Source organism: Pantherophis guttatus, chromosome 10 (assembly GCF_059756535.1).
Source record: "Pantherophis guttatus breed Tessera chromosome 10, ASM5975653v1, whole genome shotgun sequence".
NCBI lineage: Eukaryota > Metazoa > Chordata > Lepidosauria > Squamata > Colubridae > Pantherophis > Pantherophis guttatus.
In genome coordinates, this window is record NC_142072.1 from 8720339 (window position 1) to 8739250 (window position 18912).

Genomic DNA, 18912 nt, shown 5'->3' on the forward strand with positions numbered 1-18912 from the left:
CTGGGCACCTGTGAATACTGTGCCTTTCCCACCTCTCGCCCCCAAAGTTTTACACTTGGGCAGAAAACACTGAAGGCACAAGTACAGATTAGGCGAAACCTGCCTCCAAAACCATAACTCTGAGAGGGACTTTGGAGTCTTGGTTGACTATTACTTAAACATGAGTCCATGGTGTGCAGCAGCATCCAAAAAACCTAATAGAATCCTGGGTTGTATAAACAGAGGCATAGAATCAAAATCACGTGAAGTATTATAGTACCACTTTATAAAGCCTTGGTAAGACCACATCTGGAATACTGCATCCAGTTTTGGTCACCACATTACAAAAAAAGATGTTGAGACTTTGAGGGGGAGAGGAAGTGCAAAGAAGAGCAACTAAGATGATCAAAGGCCTGGAGGCTAAAACATATGAAAAACGGTTGGAGGATTTGGGTTTGGCCTAGTCTAGAGAAAAGAACAACTAGGGGGGACTTAAGAGCAATACTCCAGTATTTGAGAGGCTGCCACAAAGAGGAAGGGGGTCAGCTTGTTTTCCAAAGCACCAGAAGGCAAGGCAAGAAACAATGGATGGAAAATAATCAAGGAGAGAAGCAACCTGGAATTGAGGAGAAATGTCCTTGCAGTGAGGACAATTAACCAATGGAACAGTTGCCTTCAGATGTGGGTGCTCCATCACTGAAGGATTTTAAGAAGAGGTCTTGAGTAAAATAAAAGTAAAACCCTGATCATTGCTGCATTTCCAAACAGTTCCTTCTTCTGCATGTACAAAATGATTCCATTCAGAAATATGGCCTATTATGGTGTCAGAAAGAATCCTCTGACACCATTCAAAAGAGTGATTAAGAGAGCAGGATTTGCTTAACCTTTGTAATCCATGCTGATTTCTGACAAGTTCAAACTATCACTGGCTATAGTTTTGGTGTGGTTGTACAAAGCACAATGTGAGTTTTTCTTATGAGACAATTATCCATGAATATAAATCGAAGCAAAACAAAAGTTCCCAGGGAAATGGCAGTTTTCAGTGCTCAGAAACCTCCCAAAGCACATTCGTTTGGCATGATCAAGAGCACGAATTCCAAATCCCTAAGACGTTAAGATCAGATGGATACAAATCAAGGCCAGTTTAACTCCAGTGGTTTTTATTTCAACACTTGCAAGATCTTGAAGACGCTACAGCCACACAAACCAATGCATAACCCCAGAGACGAGACTCCTTCTCCGGGGAGGAACTTTGGTGCAATTTATCTTCACTAAATAAGCTGCTGTGGAAAGAAGGATTCACGCTCACGGATATACACGCACACACGTACACACAAAGCTTTACACAAAGTGCAGTGTTTAGGATTCTGTGGTTGAAGCAAAGAATCTATTGACTAAAAGTGGTGAGGCCCTCAATTGAATAGCCTGGAATGTAACTCGGACTCAGGGTTCAAATCTCTTCCTTGCTGTACATGTGCTTCAGGAGATCTGCTACACGGCAGCTGTACCCATATTCATTATCATACCTGCCGGGGAAAAACACACATAAACAAATCTTTATATTCAAGAATGACATTGTACAAAAAGTCAAAAGGCTGGAGCCAGCTCGACATCCAATGCCGTTCTGAAGTTATTCCATACTTCAGTTTTCCAGATTCTGGAACATTGGGTTAAGGCAGGAGTCAGCAACCCACGGCTCTGGAGCCGCATGTGGCTCTTTCATCCCTCTGCTGTGGCTCCCTGTTGCTGGTCAGCACCACAATTTTGAGAGGAGCTCCCGGGGGGGCGGGGGGGGGAAGCATGGCGTGCCAGGAGAAAACTCTATGGCAAGGGGCAGGTTTTCCAGTCGGCTCCCCAATTGATAGGACTTTGGGTTTGGACAGGTAGAGGAAAAAGGATACCGTACTAGGAGAGGAGACTCTATGGTGGGGGAACCGGACTTCCGGTCGGCTCCAGAATTGAACCGGGGGATTCCAGTTAGGACCTTTGTGGCTCTTTGAGGGTTTAAGATTGCCAACCCCTGGGTTAAGGAAAAATGCACTAACTATCATCTATAATTATAACGTGTTGCAAGTCAGTGGTAGTTGTACAGGCATTCCCTGTTTAGCAACTACCTTGTTTAGTGACCATTCGTAATAAGACAGTAATTTTTTTTAAAAAATCATTTTCCATCCAATGCCTGCATTTGTAACCAAATCTGTTTAAAGCTAAGTGAAGCTCAATGTCTGAATGCAGTGTATATACTCTGTGGATTGGGAAAACATCCCAGTTTTAAATGAGGGGGAAATGCCAGGTGTATTTTCCATATTACAGTTCAATACTTCTCCATTATTTGAATTAGCTGATGAAATTAACCCTGCAAGTGATGGTCTGGTGTTTTGACAGACTGGAGGCATCTAACTATATATCCTTACTGGTGAAGGAAAGCAACTCAGCCCATTTTGTTGGGCAATTCTACTTGTGGCAAAAGATCATGAGATAATGCCCTGGCCATTTTCCTTATGAGCTACAATATCTTGGAAAGCTCAACTGGGGAGATGAAACAAAGGATTCAGCTTACCAGGAGATGAGCTTCACAAAGTTATCATTGAGGGAGATGCCTGCTGCGGCATCAAAAATAGAGGAACGATTGTCACCAATGAAATCAGTCGAAACAATCTGCAAACAAAAGAAGAGAAAACTACCGTATACAAAGAAGATGGAAGGAGATACTTGTAATAACCAACATCCTGGGCTCAAAGCTTGGGTTTTGAATGTCAAAACCCTTCCAAGAAGATCAAGAGCGCTCCACTTGAAATGGGAGTGCTTCAAATTCAAATGTTTTACACGTCAATCCCAAGTGATTAAGCAGCCTGGCAAAGGGGATCACCATTTTGGACAGAGTCCACAGACATACCCTTTATCAAAAACCATGTCTGGCATTGCACCTGTTTTTAAGTGTTACAACCTGTAGTTGGCCCTTAGGTTTATCCACACATCCCACTGTGCCTCAAAGCTATCTCACTTACCATTATTGACATGGCCTCATGACATAACGTCATCTCGTCTCCAGCCGATATCTGAGGCTGCTTAACTATATTTATCTGATTCAAGGTTAAAACTGTGTTTACCATCTTCTCCCCACTCAGCTTTTTATATGCACGATCTTTTGCATCTCAGTGGTGTGCAGTTCTTGGTGCTCTCTGAGCTTGGTTGTTTGGTTGCAAATAGTTCATAATCCATCTTCAGTGTCAGAGAGTATGGGGCTTCCTGCCTGTTTATATATAGTAATTTGCCCTGCCAGTTTTGGTGGGGGTGTGGTTTCCTCCTTGGTAGTTCCTTGAGCTACAGATGTTCTCCTCTACTAGGACTATAGTAAGTGGTGGTATTCAGCCGGTTCTATCCAGTTCGGGCAAACGGGTAGCGGCGGCTGCAGGAGGCTCCGTCCACCCACCCGTCCCATTTTTGATGCTCTGCGCATACGCAGAGGTGGTGTGTGCAAGTGGAGCGAGCGTGCGTGCTCGCTCACATTTGCAAACCGGTAGCGAAGGTAAATGAATACTACCCCTGACTACAGTGGTTACACAAAAGGCACTGGGACCTGCCCACTGGTCTCCCTGGCTATTTTCAAAGCCGCAGATACAGTCTCTTCCCTTTGAACGCTGGCGAAGGGCATTAAGGCTTGAGCAGCAGGAGAAAGCATGGGGCATCTGATGCCAGCTCCTTGTCTTCATGAATAGATAAATGTTCTGACTGCCAGCAAAACAGCACAGGTTAAAGAATGAAAATCCATCCACCAGCACCGCTCAGCACAAAACATACACACACACACACACGACACCTCTGTAGAGAGAGTACAAGAATGAGAGAGCAAAGAAGAGAGTAAGATGGAGTGACAGGGAGAAAAAGGAGTGGAAAAAAAGCAAGAGTAAGTCAGGTGATTGAAAGAGGAGAGAGGGAGGGAGGTGGGGAAAGAGAGAGAGGATAATCCATGGATAATCTGATGGTTGGGCAAAAATTGATCCACTGGGTGAACAGAGGCTTCCTGGTAACATACAGAAGGCAGAAACCCCCATCCACTCCTCAGATCAGCTTTTCACACAAGACTAAACCCACTGGCTTGTCTACCAAAACTCACCTTTTTCCTTCCTTCACCCCCAACTCACATTAACAACTGGTGATGTTTTTCCCACCAGCAAGAAATCCACCAGTGGCTTTCCCTAGCCTGTCCCTTATCACGGGCTTTCGTTTGTCGGCATTATTACAAAAAGCAAACAAAACAATCAGCTGTTAAGAGCATATTATGCCGGCCTACTCTAGAGGTTGCCTTGCCTTAAATCTGCTGAAGCTTAAGCTCATTGGAGCATCTTAAAATAATCCTGCAGCTCGCCAATGGAAACATAAACAGCATGTTTACCTCGTCTTCTGTATATCCCAGGATCCCTTTCATTGGCCCTTTAGCTGCTTTCTTGATAGCTTCTTTAATCTGAGCATAGGTAGCTGATCTAGAAAGGCGGCAGGTCAGGTCAACAACAGACACATCACACACTGGCACACGAAATGCCATGCCAGTCAGCTTCCTGGTGGGGGTGGAGAAGAGATTTGGTCATTAAAAGGAGAAAGAAACAGTTCCCATGACGGTCTAGATTTGAAGTGTCTTACCACCAACCACTCTGTCCTCCAAGGAATGAGGGTGAGACCTGGCATTTAAGATTAAGACTCCAGCTAAGTTGTTCTGACCCAGCTCCCCAAATACGATAAACCCTCTGTATTTAAATCAATGATTCCTTTATTAGGAGCACCGGCAGCCCTGGCAAAAAAGTTTCTCTCTCAATGCAGGTTAACAAGTCTGTCCAGCAGGGAGATGAATACTTTTCTGCCACATCTATTCATCTCCGCCCCTTGCCTTTTATCCCCAGAGCTAGGATGGGGCTTTGTTTGCAGCAGTGGCTTTTCCATCCCAAGAACCGGACCATAGATTTCCACTGCTCTCCTCTCCTCTGCCTTCTGTGCATCTGCGCGCCAGGCACTGGGACCCAGCTGTTCCTCCTCTTCCTCATCAGCCACCTCCAGATCTAGGGGATGTTGACTCTCCATCTAAGGACTGACGGATGGCCCAGGCTCTGCCTCTGTCTCTCTCTCTGACAGCTCCATTCCCTCTTTCCCCTCGGAGCACTCGGGTTGCTTTGATGCTAACCCTGACTCCCATGCCTCCTCCTCATCTGATTCGACTGCTGGAGGGGCCGGCAGCCAACAGACCACAACATAAGTATTCCCAACTGCAATAAATATCATTTGGCAGAATCTGTGCTATTTTGTTTTCTCCGTTTTTGTTAACGTCTTCATTATTTCCTTAATGACATCATCAACCTACCACATTGGGGCAGATTGACCCCACTGCGACAGCCTTCTATATAACTCACTCAAAAAAAGTAAGGATAGGTTTTAGACTAGCTCATTCTTCAAAGTAAGCATGGCTAATGATCAAGGGTTACAGCAGAGGTCTTCAAACTTGGCAGCTTTAAGACTTGTGGACTTCAACTCCTAGAATTCTCCAGCCAGCATAGCATAGCTGGCTGGAAAATTCTAGGAGATGAAGTCCACAAGTCTTAAAGCTGCCAAGTTTGAAGACCTCTGGGTTACAGGATAAATAATATAAAACATCTGGGTGTCCGAGAAATATTCTCACAATGAAATCCTGGCAGTTCTATGGTTTTCCCTCATTCTCATGGTCATAGATCAATAATTAGAAATACAGCCTTGCTTGTCTCTTATGGTCACATCTTTAAGATTGGCCCAAATGCACAGTGCCCTCCCCCTCCCCCCCCCCACTTTTCAGAAGTTAAATTTGTTCTGCATACCCATGAAGTTCAGGAATGACCTTGCCCACAGCTTTGGCAGCACCGGTAGAAGCTGGAATGATGTTCTGGTGAGCACCCCTCCCATCACGCCATGCCTTGGCAGAAGGTCCATCCACCGTTTTTTGAGTGGCAGTGTAAGCATGAACAGTGGTCTGCAGACCAGAGATGTCAGTTGATATATAGGAACAGACATACAAAGCGTTTTCAACAGGAGATTCGATCAAAACAAGTCACTTGGGTTTCCTAAAGGGGCTGTTTTTGTATGTACAAACGGAACCAGTACATAATACTTTAGGGTGCATTTGCTATCATTTGCAATCTTTGATTTTTATCTGGACTGATGCACAAATGCCACATGCCAAAACTTATGAAAAGTTATAGCAAATCTCCCCCCCCAAAAAAAACTTTTTTCCAGTTTTCAAACTGGAAAAAAATGATTTATGAATGATTTTGCTATAAGCAAATAAGAGCAAAATATGACTGTTGGCCAACCAAAATTGGGATTTTACACCACCACCCCCTTAACTTGATTAGGAAGCCTGGTACTTAAGGATAGCTATAACTGTATAACTTGGCAAACTGAAAGTGCTGCAATTTCTTATTAGTTGATGTGTGGGATTAATCAAAACACCCCCAGCCATCTCCTGAGAAACTCCATTCTCAAACCTTCATAGCTATAAGAGACACAGGAATGGCAGTATCTGGGTTTTATCAGAAGGAGAAAGTGTGTTCTTTCTGGAATAAAGAAAGTCATTTTAACTGGTTTTTTTTTCTTTTTGAGGTTGAATTGCTTTTACAGCTCTGTAGATTATATCTATATATGCACTTAGCTGTCTTTACTTTTCTCTCTCTTTTGTGTGTGTGTGTTCCTTTAATACAATATTGACTCCTGATAACAGTTGGACAAATCCCTGAAGTTTTCTTGCCAAGATTTTGGAAGTGGTGTGCCCTTGCCTTCTTCGTAGGAATGAAAGAGGACGACTGGCCCAAGATCACTCAGTTGGCTTTGTGTCTATGGTTACTATTTCCAAGCTTCTAACCTGGTGCCTTAACCATGACATCAAATTGGCTCTCCTGTATGAATTTGGCAGCATAAAAAAGCCATAAATCAAGAAATGAATAAGCACGTTGGAAAGAATGACACTGTTCTCACCATCAGGCCCTCCACAATGCCGAAGTTCTCATGGATGACCTTGGCCAAAGGTGCCAGGCAGTTGGTGGTGCAGGAAGCATTGCTGGAAAGCAAGAGTTACACATGACCCTGATTCTTGTTGTTGTTGTTCAGCACCTTCCCAACAACCCGTATATGAAGTTACATCTCAACACAGATCTGTATTCTTAGGTTCTCTTAAGTTTTTAGCTCCATCTCCAAATCCATCAAATATGAATCAAAAACTACCATTTTCTAATGATTCATGCAAAGACAGCATCGTTTACAGGGCTTTGGTAAAGTTCTAAAGGATGCCATGAGCTTCAAATATTAGCTGAGAAAGCACATCCAATCTTTCCTCATAATTACACCTTGCTCAATATGTTGGTCCATAAACTCACCCAACAGAATGAAATTACAAAGCAATCTTACTCAATTAAGTTTCTTAAATGGTGTGAATAGAGCCGCTAAGACTTGCCTTCCCTGTCACAGAGCCAGCCCTACGGAACAGCCTCTTTCCTAAGATTCAGAGGGCCCTAATCCTCTTGGCCTTTCAGAAGGTTGCCAGAATCTGGATTTTTTCCCCCAAGGCTTCAAGGCCAGGAATATTAGGAGAGCCCAATAGGTATGGGTCTGTTTTTGTGAAATTGCTATGTTGTGCCTTAATTTTCTTAATTTTCTATTTTAATTGCCTATAGGGAGGAAGGGATTGCACTGATTTTTGTATAGATTGGTCACTGCCCGTCAACTCATAAGCTTTTCTTCAGCTGGCCAAATTCGATCTTACCTCACAACGTTCATGCTAGATGGATCATACTTCTCATGGTTGACTCCCATAACAAACATGGGTGCATCAGGCGATGGGGCAGTCACCACTACTCGCTTGGCTCCTCCATGGAAATGAGCCTGTAAAAAAAATGGCAGATTTCCGTTATAGAATATCAGATTCTGGCAGCCCACAGGCAATAGGACAAACAGCCTCAATAAGGATAACTAAAAGATTGTATGCTTTATTCCACTGCAGCAGAAATCTGTGCTGGCCCATTATAAAAAACAAGCATCTAAGTGAAATCTCCTCAAACCCAGCAAATATCATAAAAGGGCATTTACACTGGTACTTAGGGGATGCGATGGCTCAGTGGCTAAGACGCTGAGCTTGTCGATCAAAAGGTTGGCAGTTCAGCGGTTCGAATCCCTAGTGCCGCCTAACGGGGTGAGCTCCCGTTACTTGTCCCAGCTTCTGCCAACCTAGCAGTTCGAAAGCCCGTAAAAAATTCAAGTAGAAAAATAGGCACCACCTTTGGTGGGAAGGTAACAGTGTTCCGTGCACCTTTGGCATTGAGTCATGCTGGCCACATGACCACAGAGACGTCTTCGGACAGCGCTGGCTCTTCGGCTTTGAAAAGGAGATGAGCACCGCCCCCTAGAGTCGGAAACGACTACCACATATGTGCGAAGGGAACTTTTACCTTTACACTGGTACTTATCTCAGAGAAAGGACCTACCTCAAGATACTTACCGAAGCTTTCTCAATATTGAGGAAGACTCCAGTGGATTCTACTACATACAAGGCACCTGCATCTGCCCAAGGAATCTCACTTGGTTTCATGCTATGAAATACAAGAGGACAATCTTTATTCAGACTTTTATTCAGACCTGCACCTGCCCAGACTTCTACTCAAGCAGGAGATTACTTTCAGGGCCCCTAGGCTTCAGCCAAGTAATTGGATGAACATGTCATGGAATCCACTCTCCTCTCTGACCTTTAGAAATACAAGCATCCCTGACATTCACATGCTCTTTTCTTGTTTAAGTGTGCAACTCCCACTGAAGATTTACCCTTCTGCAGTAGCACCTCAACTAGATTCACATACGGGGAAAAGCAATGAGTTGTGCAATAAATGGTAATTGGTAAAAGTTCACACATGCTGAATCCAGACAAGCAAATCAGCTTCATTATAGTGCATTATCTGTATTGTGATAGAAAAAGATGGTATAAAATGGAAGAGAATTGATAAGACTACCCTTCCCCAAAGAGCCCAAAGCATTGGTTTTACTCTAATATCACTAGTCACCCTGTTTAAATCCAAAATTATGATGCCCCGGGAAGGCGTCAGAAAACCAAAGCATTGTAAGAACTCCATCTCCAAAGACACATTTGACCAAAGAGCAACTATATAAATTTGCTAAATAGTGTAATTCTGTTTTTCATTTTATTTTTCTTACACACAGAGGCCACGCTAATGCAAACCCTGTTGTGGTCCGCCAGTGGCCAGACCTGGCAACAGATTCGGACAGTGAGGAGGTTGGGGAGGAACGTGGACCAGTCCTGGAGTCTGGGGAAGGCTTGGATGGTGGCTCTGAGTCGGAGGCAGAGAGGGGGCCAAGGCCATCTGGTAGTTCTTTTCTGCCTCCGGAGTCTGACATCAGCGAGGCAGAAGAACACCGTGAGCCTGTTCCCAGTGTGTGCATGCGCAGAGCTTCCAGGAGACAGGAACAATTAAGGAAACAGGGTCAACTTGGGAGCAAGGCTTGGCGATGAATTGGCCCCTCCCATAAGACATAAAAGAGAAGTGAATGGGACATGAGCTTTTGCAGGAAGCAATTAGTTCATCTGGCCGATTCAAGATTTGAAACTTCTGTTTGTGACTCTGTGACAAGTGTGGCCTTGCCCTGTGTCTGGAAATTAGCTCTTTGGCAGCGTTCCATGTGAGATAGATGGGTGTTGATAACCTTCCTGTGAAAGACTGTTTATCAAGCCTTGCGGACTGTAAATGATAGTAATTTACAGCCATATGAATTAAAGAGGTTTGCTGGGACTAAGTTTGTGCTGTTTACTTTCTAAGGAAGCCTAAGTCAGAACAAACCCCATGAAATAGTGTTGTGCACTTATAGTCAGCTGAGTGTTTACACAGCCTCAATAAAAAAAGTCTCAACTTCTTTAAATAGACATCTCGTAAGGGTAGATAAGAGAGACAGTTTGTCGCAGGAGTTAAGGCTGCAGGCTGGAAACCAGGAGACTGTGAGTTCAAATTCCACTTTAGTCACAAAGCCATTTGGGTGAGCTTGGGCCAGTCTTTTTTTCTCAGCCCAAGGAAGTAGGGAACGGCAAACTACATCTGAAAAATGTTGCCAAGGAACCTGCAGAAGTAATCCAGACTGTCACCAGGAGTCAACGATGATTGGAAGGCACACATACACAAAGATAGTTACGTTCTCATAACTGTCTTTCTAAGCTGCCCAACTACCAAAGTTCCCTGGGCAGACCACATTACTGAGAATATTAAAATACTAAAATATTTTAAATGGGTAAAACATTGAAATGGAATGAATGCATTATGCTCCATCTTATTCCCACTTACCACTGGTATACTGAGATTTTTGATCCGTTCACTACCAGCTTTCCACTCTCTGCCATGACCTCTCCCTTGAAGCGCCCATGAGTAGAGTCATATTTGAACATGTAGACCTGTGGAGGAAAGAAGCTAAAGCCACATCATGCCAGGAGAACTGAATTTGTGCCATCTCTCTGATCATCACCTTCTTTTAATGACCACATAATCCCTTCCGGAGTGGAGTCTGGGCAACTGAATGGAGCTGAGTGTTTACTAACCAGATGCCCTTCCTGTCGCCAATGCAGAGTTTTTTTCAGCAGATATATTCTCATGGTGCCCCGAGAAATATCTGCCTCTACCTAGGATCGAACTCACAGCTTCCTGATTGTGAGGAGACACCTCCACCTCTAGGCCACCGCACCACTCACCTCTCTAGCTTGATAGAGGTCTAAAAAGAGACAGCCAATCTCCATTTGTCCAGGCATCTGACAACTGCACAAGGATGCTGGGTTTTCAAAGGGTTAGGCACCTAATTCTTATACAGGTGGTCCTTGCTTAGTTACAACCCCAATTCGAAGTTCCAACATCCGCCGCCCCCATCCCACCCCTGTGGTCACGTGATTGCATTTTGGGTGTTTGGCAAACAGTCTGCATTTATGTCCATTTGCAGCCTCCGAGGTCACAGGCCTACAATTTACAACATATATTTTTTTTTTTTTGCCAGAAATGACATTTACTTTTATTTTCCAGCAAAAAACGCCCACTGCAAACAATGGGTTTGTTTTATGACTGCTGCATTCACTTAACAAGTGCCACAAAAAAAAAAGTTGCAAAATCAGTTCAGTCACTTAGTGATTCACTTAACAACCAGCACCAACTTATGACAATAATTCTGGGCTCACTTATGGTCGTAAGTCAAGGACTACCTATAAACAAGAGATCATTCCTGTTTCCCAAGAATAACTAGGTATCAAATTAGAAAAGTCCTAACCTCTGCTTACACTCTATTGCTGGACTCCCAACTTCCTCTCCATTCCAGCATATTTCACAGAAAGAGATCGGGGACATGTAGAAAGGACCTTCTTACCAGGGTTTCAATGAACTCTGACACTTTTCATATCAGGCCTTCCTTTCCTGCCCCGTAAGGAAACTAAACTAATTTCCACAAGAGGTTTGGTGTGGTCTCATAAGAAAGCCATTACCATGTAGTTCACATCAATGTAAGGGTCATTGATGGCCACAACTTTGATCCCTTTCTCCACGCAGGCCCGAAGGACCAAGCGCCCAATACGTCCAAATCTGCAAAAGCAAAGAAGCCCATCCATTAGAGTATATTCACATTCCTTTGGTACAATTAAGGTGAGCAGAAGGGATTACTTGAAAAGAGACTTCCCTTAGTGCAATGTTTCTCAACCTATAGAGCAGAGCAGAGCAGAGCAGAATAGAAGAGAGAGGAGAGGAGGAGGAGACAGAATAAAGGATAGAATGGAGAATGTAGAATAGAGAGGAGGAGAGGAGAGGAGAGGAGACAGAATAGAGAATAGAATGTAGAATGTAGAGGAGAGGAGGGAATAGAATAGAATAGAATAGAATAGAATAGAATAGAATAGAATAGAATAGAATAGAATAGAATAGAATAGAATAGAATAGAATAGAATAGAATAGAATAGATTCTTTATTGGCCAAGTGTGATGGACACATAAGGAATTTTTCATTTTAAGACATTTAGACCTCCCAGAATTCTCAAGCCACCATGAGAGAGGTAAGCTCGGGTCCCACGGGCATGACCTCTGCCCATATCTGTTTTTTAAGTGGCCTCAGGAAATTGCTATGACCTTCAGATAGACAAAAACACAGCAGGAAGATTCCCAGAAACTAGAAGGCTTGAAGTCAGGGGTTTGCCTCTCGGTTTCATGTTGTGCTTCTACCTAGGTTTCACTGCAACTTTCCAACTTAACATAAACAATCACATAGTGCAACCCAAATATTCCGGCTTCAGAATCAAACCAGCAAACTTTATTCAATCACAAAGGTTTTGTTTGAACATTATTGTTGCAAAAGACCAAGAAGAAGAAAAAATACCCATTTAATTTTCTATCATGGGGGGGGAGGGGAATTTCAAGAAACCAGATTAACGTTTCCTAATATGTGGACTTCCAACTCCCAGAATCTCCCAACCTCGTCTTAAAAAACAAAATACAAAAATATCCACTGGACACTGAAGAAAAAAAAAAAAGCTTACCCATTGATTCCAACAGCAAACTCCGCCATGTGTTTCTTAGGTGGTGGTGGAGGCGGTGGAGGGGGTGGAGGTGGAGCTTCTGGTTCTGGCTCTGGGGTGGGTGGCTGAGGCTCGGGCTCTGACTCCGGGGTACCTGGCACTGGCTCAGGAGAGATCTTTGGAGGAGACCCGTCACTGATCTCAAGCCTGGAGGAATATCAACATCACGAAAAGAGTGAAAGTAATTGCAAATTTATCTCGGTTGACATTTGTAGGCTTCTTCTAGCATAGCCTTATACTATATCAGGCTATGTCTGTGTTTGTTTGTGTGTGTATACATACATATATACATATATAGTGTGTGTATGTATGTATATATATGTGTGTGTGTATATGTGTGCATACTGTGGATCTGAAAATATTTTTCTCTTGAACCACTTATGGCCAATTCACATGTAGATTGGTTTCTCTCTAAGCCATTCTATTATTTATTTGTATTTGGCTTAATACAAAATATAAACCCAGCCATTATGACTTGTAAGTCATGGTTTCTGATCAATGATTGCAATGAGTACATTTTACCTATTATTAAATTCATATTAGAAACTATTATAGTTCTTCTTCAGGAATCTGGAGAACTAAAATTTGACAAAGGTGTTACTTTAGATTCCAAGAGAGAAGGAATGGCAGATCTCATGTACATATCTACTCCAATCACCATAATATCTTCAACTGTTTCTACAAATTCTTTCAAGACTAATGGGCGTGATATTTGTGAAATTGAAACAAACAAGCAAAAACGAATGCTCAGAAATACTGGTATTTATGTATGTAAAGAATATTCAAGATAATTATTTGAGAGGACAACCAAAAAGTTGTTGGATGTCGCCAAACAGGGAAAATATTTTCTTCCATGTATAGCTGTAATACTCATTCAGCAAAAAATACACTTTATACAACAGATAGATGTTAAATAATTTCCATGTGGCTAGGCAGGCTTCTAAAAAAGACATTTTGGAAATGCTGTTATTTTTGCTCCAACACCTATCCCTCCACTGATCTTGGTTTGTGAGTAGACATGAAAGTCATTTCTTTCCAAGTACAATTCTCAATATTGATAGGCATACCACTATCCTTTAATGAAGCGTTGGATAACATATGCCCACCTCTCCAACACTGCTGGGCTACAATTTCCATCATCCTCACCATTTGTCAGGTCAGCTGAAGCTGCTGAGAAAAGCAGTTCAACCATGTCTGGAAGATTACAAGTTCCTCCTCCCTATTTCAGGGCATAAATCTGAAGATCTTACCATTGATTATATCGATTCCATAAACTTCATGGTGGAGAGTTAGCAGTTAACCTTTAAAGTCTTTCAAGATATTTTCTTACCTGAACACTTTGACACTAACTGATGTGCTACACTGATCCATTTTCGGTGAACTATTGCGTTGATTTCATATACTGGCTGACCTATCTACTGCTTCTCTGCCTAGAGACACTGAAACAGGATTTCAAAAAAAGTTAATATTCTCAGCTGAGCATTCTTTAACCATTGTCAGAAAACACTTCACTCCATCTCCATCCACAAACCCTTTTCAAAATTATTTGCTTCATTTTCCTTTTATGTTCTAATTCACAGACTGACAAATGTATTATCTCAAACAATTTGGGATAGGGCAAAATACTTGGTTTCAATTAACTATCCTAAATGTGTATCTTCAAAGACTTTTTGGGTCTTCTTGAGCTGAAAGATTTGGGGGGGGGGAATACTCCAACTGAAGTGCACGGTTTCCAGTGGTGAAATGCAATTGTTTTTGCTACCGGTACTGTGGGCGTGGCTTGGTGGGTGTGGCTTGGTGGGGGTCATGTGAATGGGTGGGCGTGGCCAACTGTCTTTTTTTAAAAACTTTTAAAAGCATTTTTACTACCTATTCGCCCGAACCGGTAGTAAAAAGATGCTTTAAAAAAGTAAAAAAAAAAGTTCCGATGATCACAGCTGTGCCGTGCGATCGTCGGAATCTTTTTTTTTTACTTTTTTAAAGAATTTTTTTACTACCAGTTTGGGTAAATAGGTAGTAAAAAAATGTTTTAAAAAAGTAAAAAAAAAGGTTCTGACGATCGCGCAGCACAGCTGATTGACAATCATCTGTGCTGCGCAACCGTTGGAACCTTTTTTTTTACTTTTTTAAAGCATTTTTTACTACCTATTTGCCTGAACCGGTAGTTTTTATCACTACCGGTTTGCCCTAACCAGAGCGAACTGGTAGCATTTCACCCCTGACTGTTTCCCTCCCAGCACAGATCTATTAAATCAGGGTTCCCCAAAGTGGTCAATATCAACCCCAAGGATCAGTCAGTCTATCCAAGAGGTCAATAAACAGCTGGTGGTCACAATAAGATCAATAAATGTCTGGGTGTCAAAAGACTGTTCCTGGAAGATTGTGATTAAAGTTCACTATTCTCCAACAAATGTCAATGCCCTTTTTTGATGCAGGCTTCCCATTAATGATATCAACAGTTTTAGTAAGAAAAGGTATGTAAACCACATATTTTAAATATTGCCTATTTTATAAAGTCACTGTTATCTATTATTATTCGTTGTGTTGTGTTGTTATTAAAGTACTATTTATTACTTTCATGTGTTTCATGGTTGATGAACAATCTGAAACTTCATAAAGGGATTGATGAGCTGAAGAGTTAGGGGACCCTTGTATTAAATCAAACTAAGCCAGGTAATCCGATGAGACACACATTTTGTCCCAATAAATACATCCCCTTGGACTTTGTGTTTATTTGAAATCATTTTCTGACAGCACATCCCGCACTTCTTGGCAACTACTGGACAGAACAGAAGCCATCTTCATTTCATCCCTGCCAATTCAAGTCTGCAGTACTCCCAAAGAAACATTTTAGCCGATTCATGACAATCTTTTTGTTTAGTAATTATTTATGTGTAACACTGCACTAAAAGGAAGCTGGAATACATACCTTAAATGCAAAGCCAAAAGAAAGAAAGAAACCTTTCTTCTGAAGTATAGCAGTAGCAACAGCTTGCAGTTCAGGTATGAAAAACTGTTGCTATAGAAATCAAAAATTGGAGAATATGAGCTATCTTCTGTAATTCTAGGCTCTTCTCGTCTATTTATTTTATTTAACATATATATAAGCTGGCATATTTAGCATCTATTAGTATAAGCATATTTGGCAATGGCTTGGGATTTAATAATAGCCACAAAAGATTAGCCCAGGAAATATTTATTCCCTACCAACATAAAATTGACTATACCATTTTTGATACTCCAACCTTTTATATATGCAATGAAAACTTTCACCTATCATTAAAAAAAAAAATGCATTCTCATTCTCATTGCAGGCTCTCAGTTGCTGCAGTGCTACTCCGTGGCCAGGAACTGAGCGCCAAGCTTACCCAAAAACATATTAAGGAGATACCAGCCCAGGACCAGTCTCGTCATGTACAAGCAGTCTGGATTTTTTTTTTTTCCTATCTAGGTTGCAACAGATATGACCTTGAAGAAGTCCCTAGCATAGAATGACGCCCAAGAAGTGGCTTATATACAATGTAGGCTAGATATAGTGTTTTTAATGTCAGACACACAACTATAGCGACAGAAATTTAAGTAGAAATTTCTTAGTGCCTACGCATTGATCCTGCTGACAGCAAATGCAATCTAAATTTTCCATTAGAAAATTGTCTCTCCTATCTCCACCCGGTATCTGCCTCCAGCCCTCCATTGCTGGCTTCTGATTTCCATAGCAGAGACAAGAAGCCCAACTTGCATGCTTCCCTTTGGGGGCCTAGACAAAATAATCCATTCACCGCAGTAATGAAGGCTTATATCTCCCTATCAGAGAAAGGTCAGGCATTTCATCCCAAGATCATTTTTCCCCCAAATCCACCTAGCTGCTGCAATCTCCAATGCAGACAAGCTAGCCAGACACCAGCTGCACTTTCCTGTACCATCAAGCTTAATGTGGGTTGCCCACCGTGACTAAGCAACTGTGCAAAAATCAGGCCACTCTGGCTTAGTCAACTAGTGACAATTAAGATTTAAAAAAACATTTTAACACAATGTTCTGTATGCTTAAATTTAGAACCATCACTCTAGGCTTTAAGGGCTTTAAAAAAAAATATAGGCAAAATATTTGAGCACAAAAATGTGCATCATAGGAAGAACAGACAGTTCTACACTGTCTAATTTGCAATGGAGGGGGTGGTTTTATTCCCAATATCACACATTCTTACAATAATCATGCAGGACTGCTACCTAGGATCCTGCTGGCAAATGGAGGCAAGGTTATCCTAACCCTGTCTTTTATGCCAGTGAGAAAGTCACATCAACAAGGCAGATCTGTGCAATCAGAGCTGAATTTTAGAAGCAAGCAAACTAGAGGGGTCTTTTTTTTTTACTTTCTCCATTTCAAAAAGATGAAATCAGATGTTAAATGAACTAGTCCAGACACCTGAAGATGCATATAGCCACACAGTATCTTTTTCCACTTAAGTATGAATATATCAGGGTATATTTAGAACAAATTTTTAATATGATTTTAGAAGAGGGTAAATAACCCTTTTCTCTCAAACAGGAACAGGGAATGGAGTGAGGGAATCCAATAGCTAGGTTTAAGGGAGCTAGAAGGGGAGAAAAAAATCATACAGTAGATAGCATTAATATTGCATTCGATTTCTGCAACCAACCAACAGAAAAAGTGCTCCCTTTCCCAAGTGAAGGTCAAGGGCTGAAGCTCCCCATCTAGCAGCCTTCTAAATCTAATCAGGATTATCAATTCTCCTGGCGTTTCTGACGCAGTTGCATTTTTTAGAGGGAGCCATTGCACAGACCAGGGAGCACAAGCAGATGACTCTGCATTCCCATCTTCCTGTACTCCCGATCTTTTCTCTAGCAAGAAGAGCAGATAATCCTTCCTGCTGCATCTCACAAAGGCTGTAAGCTTCCCCAGCTGTTCATAATCCCCCCCAAGACTATTGCAGGCATCCTCTCTTCCCAAGGACAAGGGCTCTCCCTTTTTCCCCATTTGCTTTCTGCCCTTTTGCAGCAACCAGCCCAGGTCCTCCCTTGCGGCGGCTAGCAATCCCATCTAAGACATTCTCCCCCATGCCAAATCTAGAAATGCCCTCCAGATAATACCAAGGGGTCAAAAAAAAAAAAAAGCCTGCACTCCTCCAAAGGCTTGAGCAAAAACCAACTCTCATTTTTTCCCCCATAGAAGAAGAGCAAGGTATCATTGTTAAGAGCTAAGATATCGATTGCGTGCCAAGAAGCTACAATCACTCCTCTAAATGTCCCACAACCCCATCCATCCTTTTCTCATCAGGTTAAGACCACCTTCCGCCCCCATCCCTCCTTCAGCCCACCAAACGCTACGGATGCCCTCCCGGATAACCTTGTATGCCTTTTCCAAGGTTATCCGGCTTTTTTAAGGGACCTTCCTCCCTCTCCCACAAACCAGCATATTGGGGAACCCCTTCGATTTACTTCTGCTCCCCCCCCCATTTTTTTTTTAGGGTCCATTCCTAGCCTTTTCGTTTCCCTTTCCCCCCCCCCCCTCTAGCATCTTTGTTTAAATCACTCCACACCACCCTCTCTTCATCTGCACAATTCTGGCTGATTTATATATAAGCCCCCCCCTCCCCCTCATTTTGCTTGGTGTGAGGGGGGGGCTTCCTCCAATTACTCCTCTGCTATGCCCATCATCCCCCACTAGCTTGAGCTCAGGGTGATGGGAGGTGCCCCCCAACACCCCCTAGAGCAGCCAGGGGAAGCGGGGGGAAGTCGTTTAAGAAGCCCCCTGCCTCTTGAGGGCTGCCGGCCACCCTGGTTCTCCACCTGCCCTTCCCTCCCGCTCACCTGTCCGCCTCCCCAACCGAAACGAGATCCTCGACGGCGTCGAACACGGAGAGTAACGGCCAAGAGGTGGCTTATATAGCTGCTAGGCAACGCCTAAGGCCCCGCCCCCTCTCCCAGCAGCCGAAGCCTATCCCCCCCCCCCACCTCTCAGAAGACACGCCCCCCTCTGTCTCTAAACGGGGAAGGGGGGGCTCTCAAAGGAGCCGTAATGCGCGTGCGTTGTGCCGCTCAAGTCGGTCGGTGGTACCCGGAGCATCCTAACGGCTGCTTTGGCCTCCCATTTGCGCGTGCGCAGTGAGGCTGTGGTTACCTGCCACGGCTGAAGGAGAATGATGAGCCTTGTGGAGAGGGGATATTTTTTGGGTTTTTTCCCCCCCTCCTGTCCTTTTGCCATTGTGCGTTGTTGTTAGAATCTTTTGGGTTATGAAGAGGCTCCTGCCAAACCCTAGGGGAACCTACATTTCCCCATAGTCTATGCCCCACCGTGTTAGCTGGGGT

At 43.0% G+C, this 18912-nt stretch overlaps 1 protein-coding gene across 3 annotated transcripts; it reads right to left on the minus strand.

Annotated features, from left to right (window-relative positions):
* Nucleotides 1–1122: 1122 nt before the first annotated feature.
* Nucleotides 1123–18710, minus strand: GAPDHS (glyceraldehyde-3-phosphate dehydrogenase, spermatogenic). Of its 3 annotated transcripts, XM_034423704.3 has the most exons (13): nucleotides 18415–18695; nucleotides 15515–15604; nucleotides 13916–14024; nucleotides 12547–12732; nucleotides 11507–11603; nucleotides 10332–10438; nucleotides 8489–8579; nucleotides 7757–7875; nucleotides 6973–7054; nucleotides 5820–5971; nucleotides 4376–4538; nucleotides 2540–2637; nucleotides 1123–1505 (listed from the first exon to the last, which is right to left on the minus strand). In XM_034423704.3, the coding sequence occupies exons 3-13, from the start codon at nucleotides 13954–13956 to the stop codon at nucleotides 1430–1432; spliced, it is 1212 nt and encodes a 403-aa protein (XP_034279595.1). In that variant the 5' UTR covers nucleotides 13957–14024; nucleotides 15515–15604; nucleotides 18415–18695; the 3' UTR covers nucleotides 1123–1429. The 3 variants fall into 3 exon arrangements, with proteins under 3 accessions (XP_034279595.1, XP_034279597.1, XP_034279596.1); XM_034423706.3 differs by lacking the exon at nucleotides 13916–14024 and having other exon boundaries at nucleotides 18415–18710; XM_034423705.3 differs by lacking the exons at nucleotides 13916–14024; nucleotides 15515–15604 and having other exon boundaries at nucleotides 18415–18549.
* Nucleotides 18711–18912: the final 202 nt, after the last annotated feature.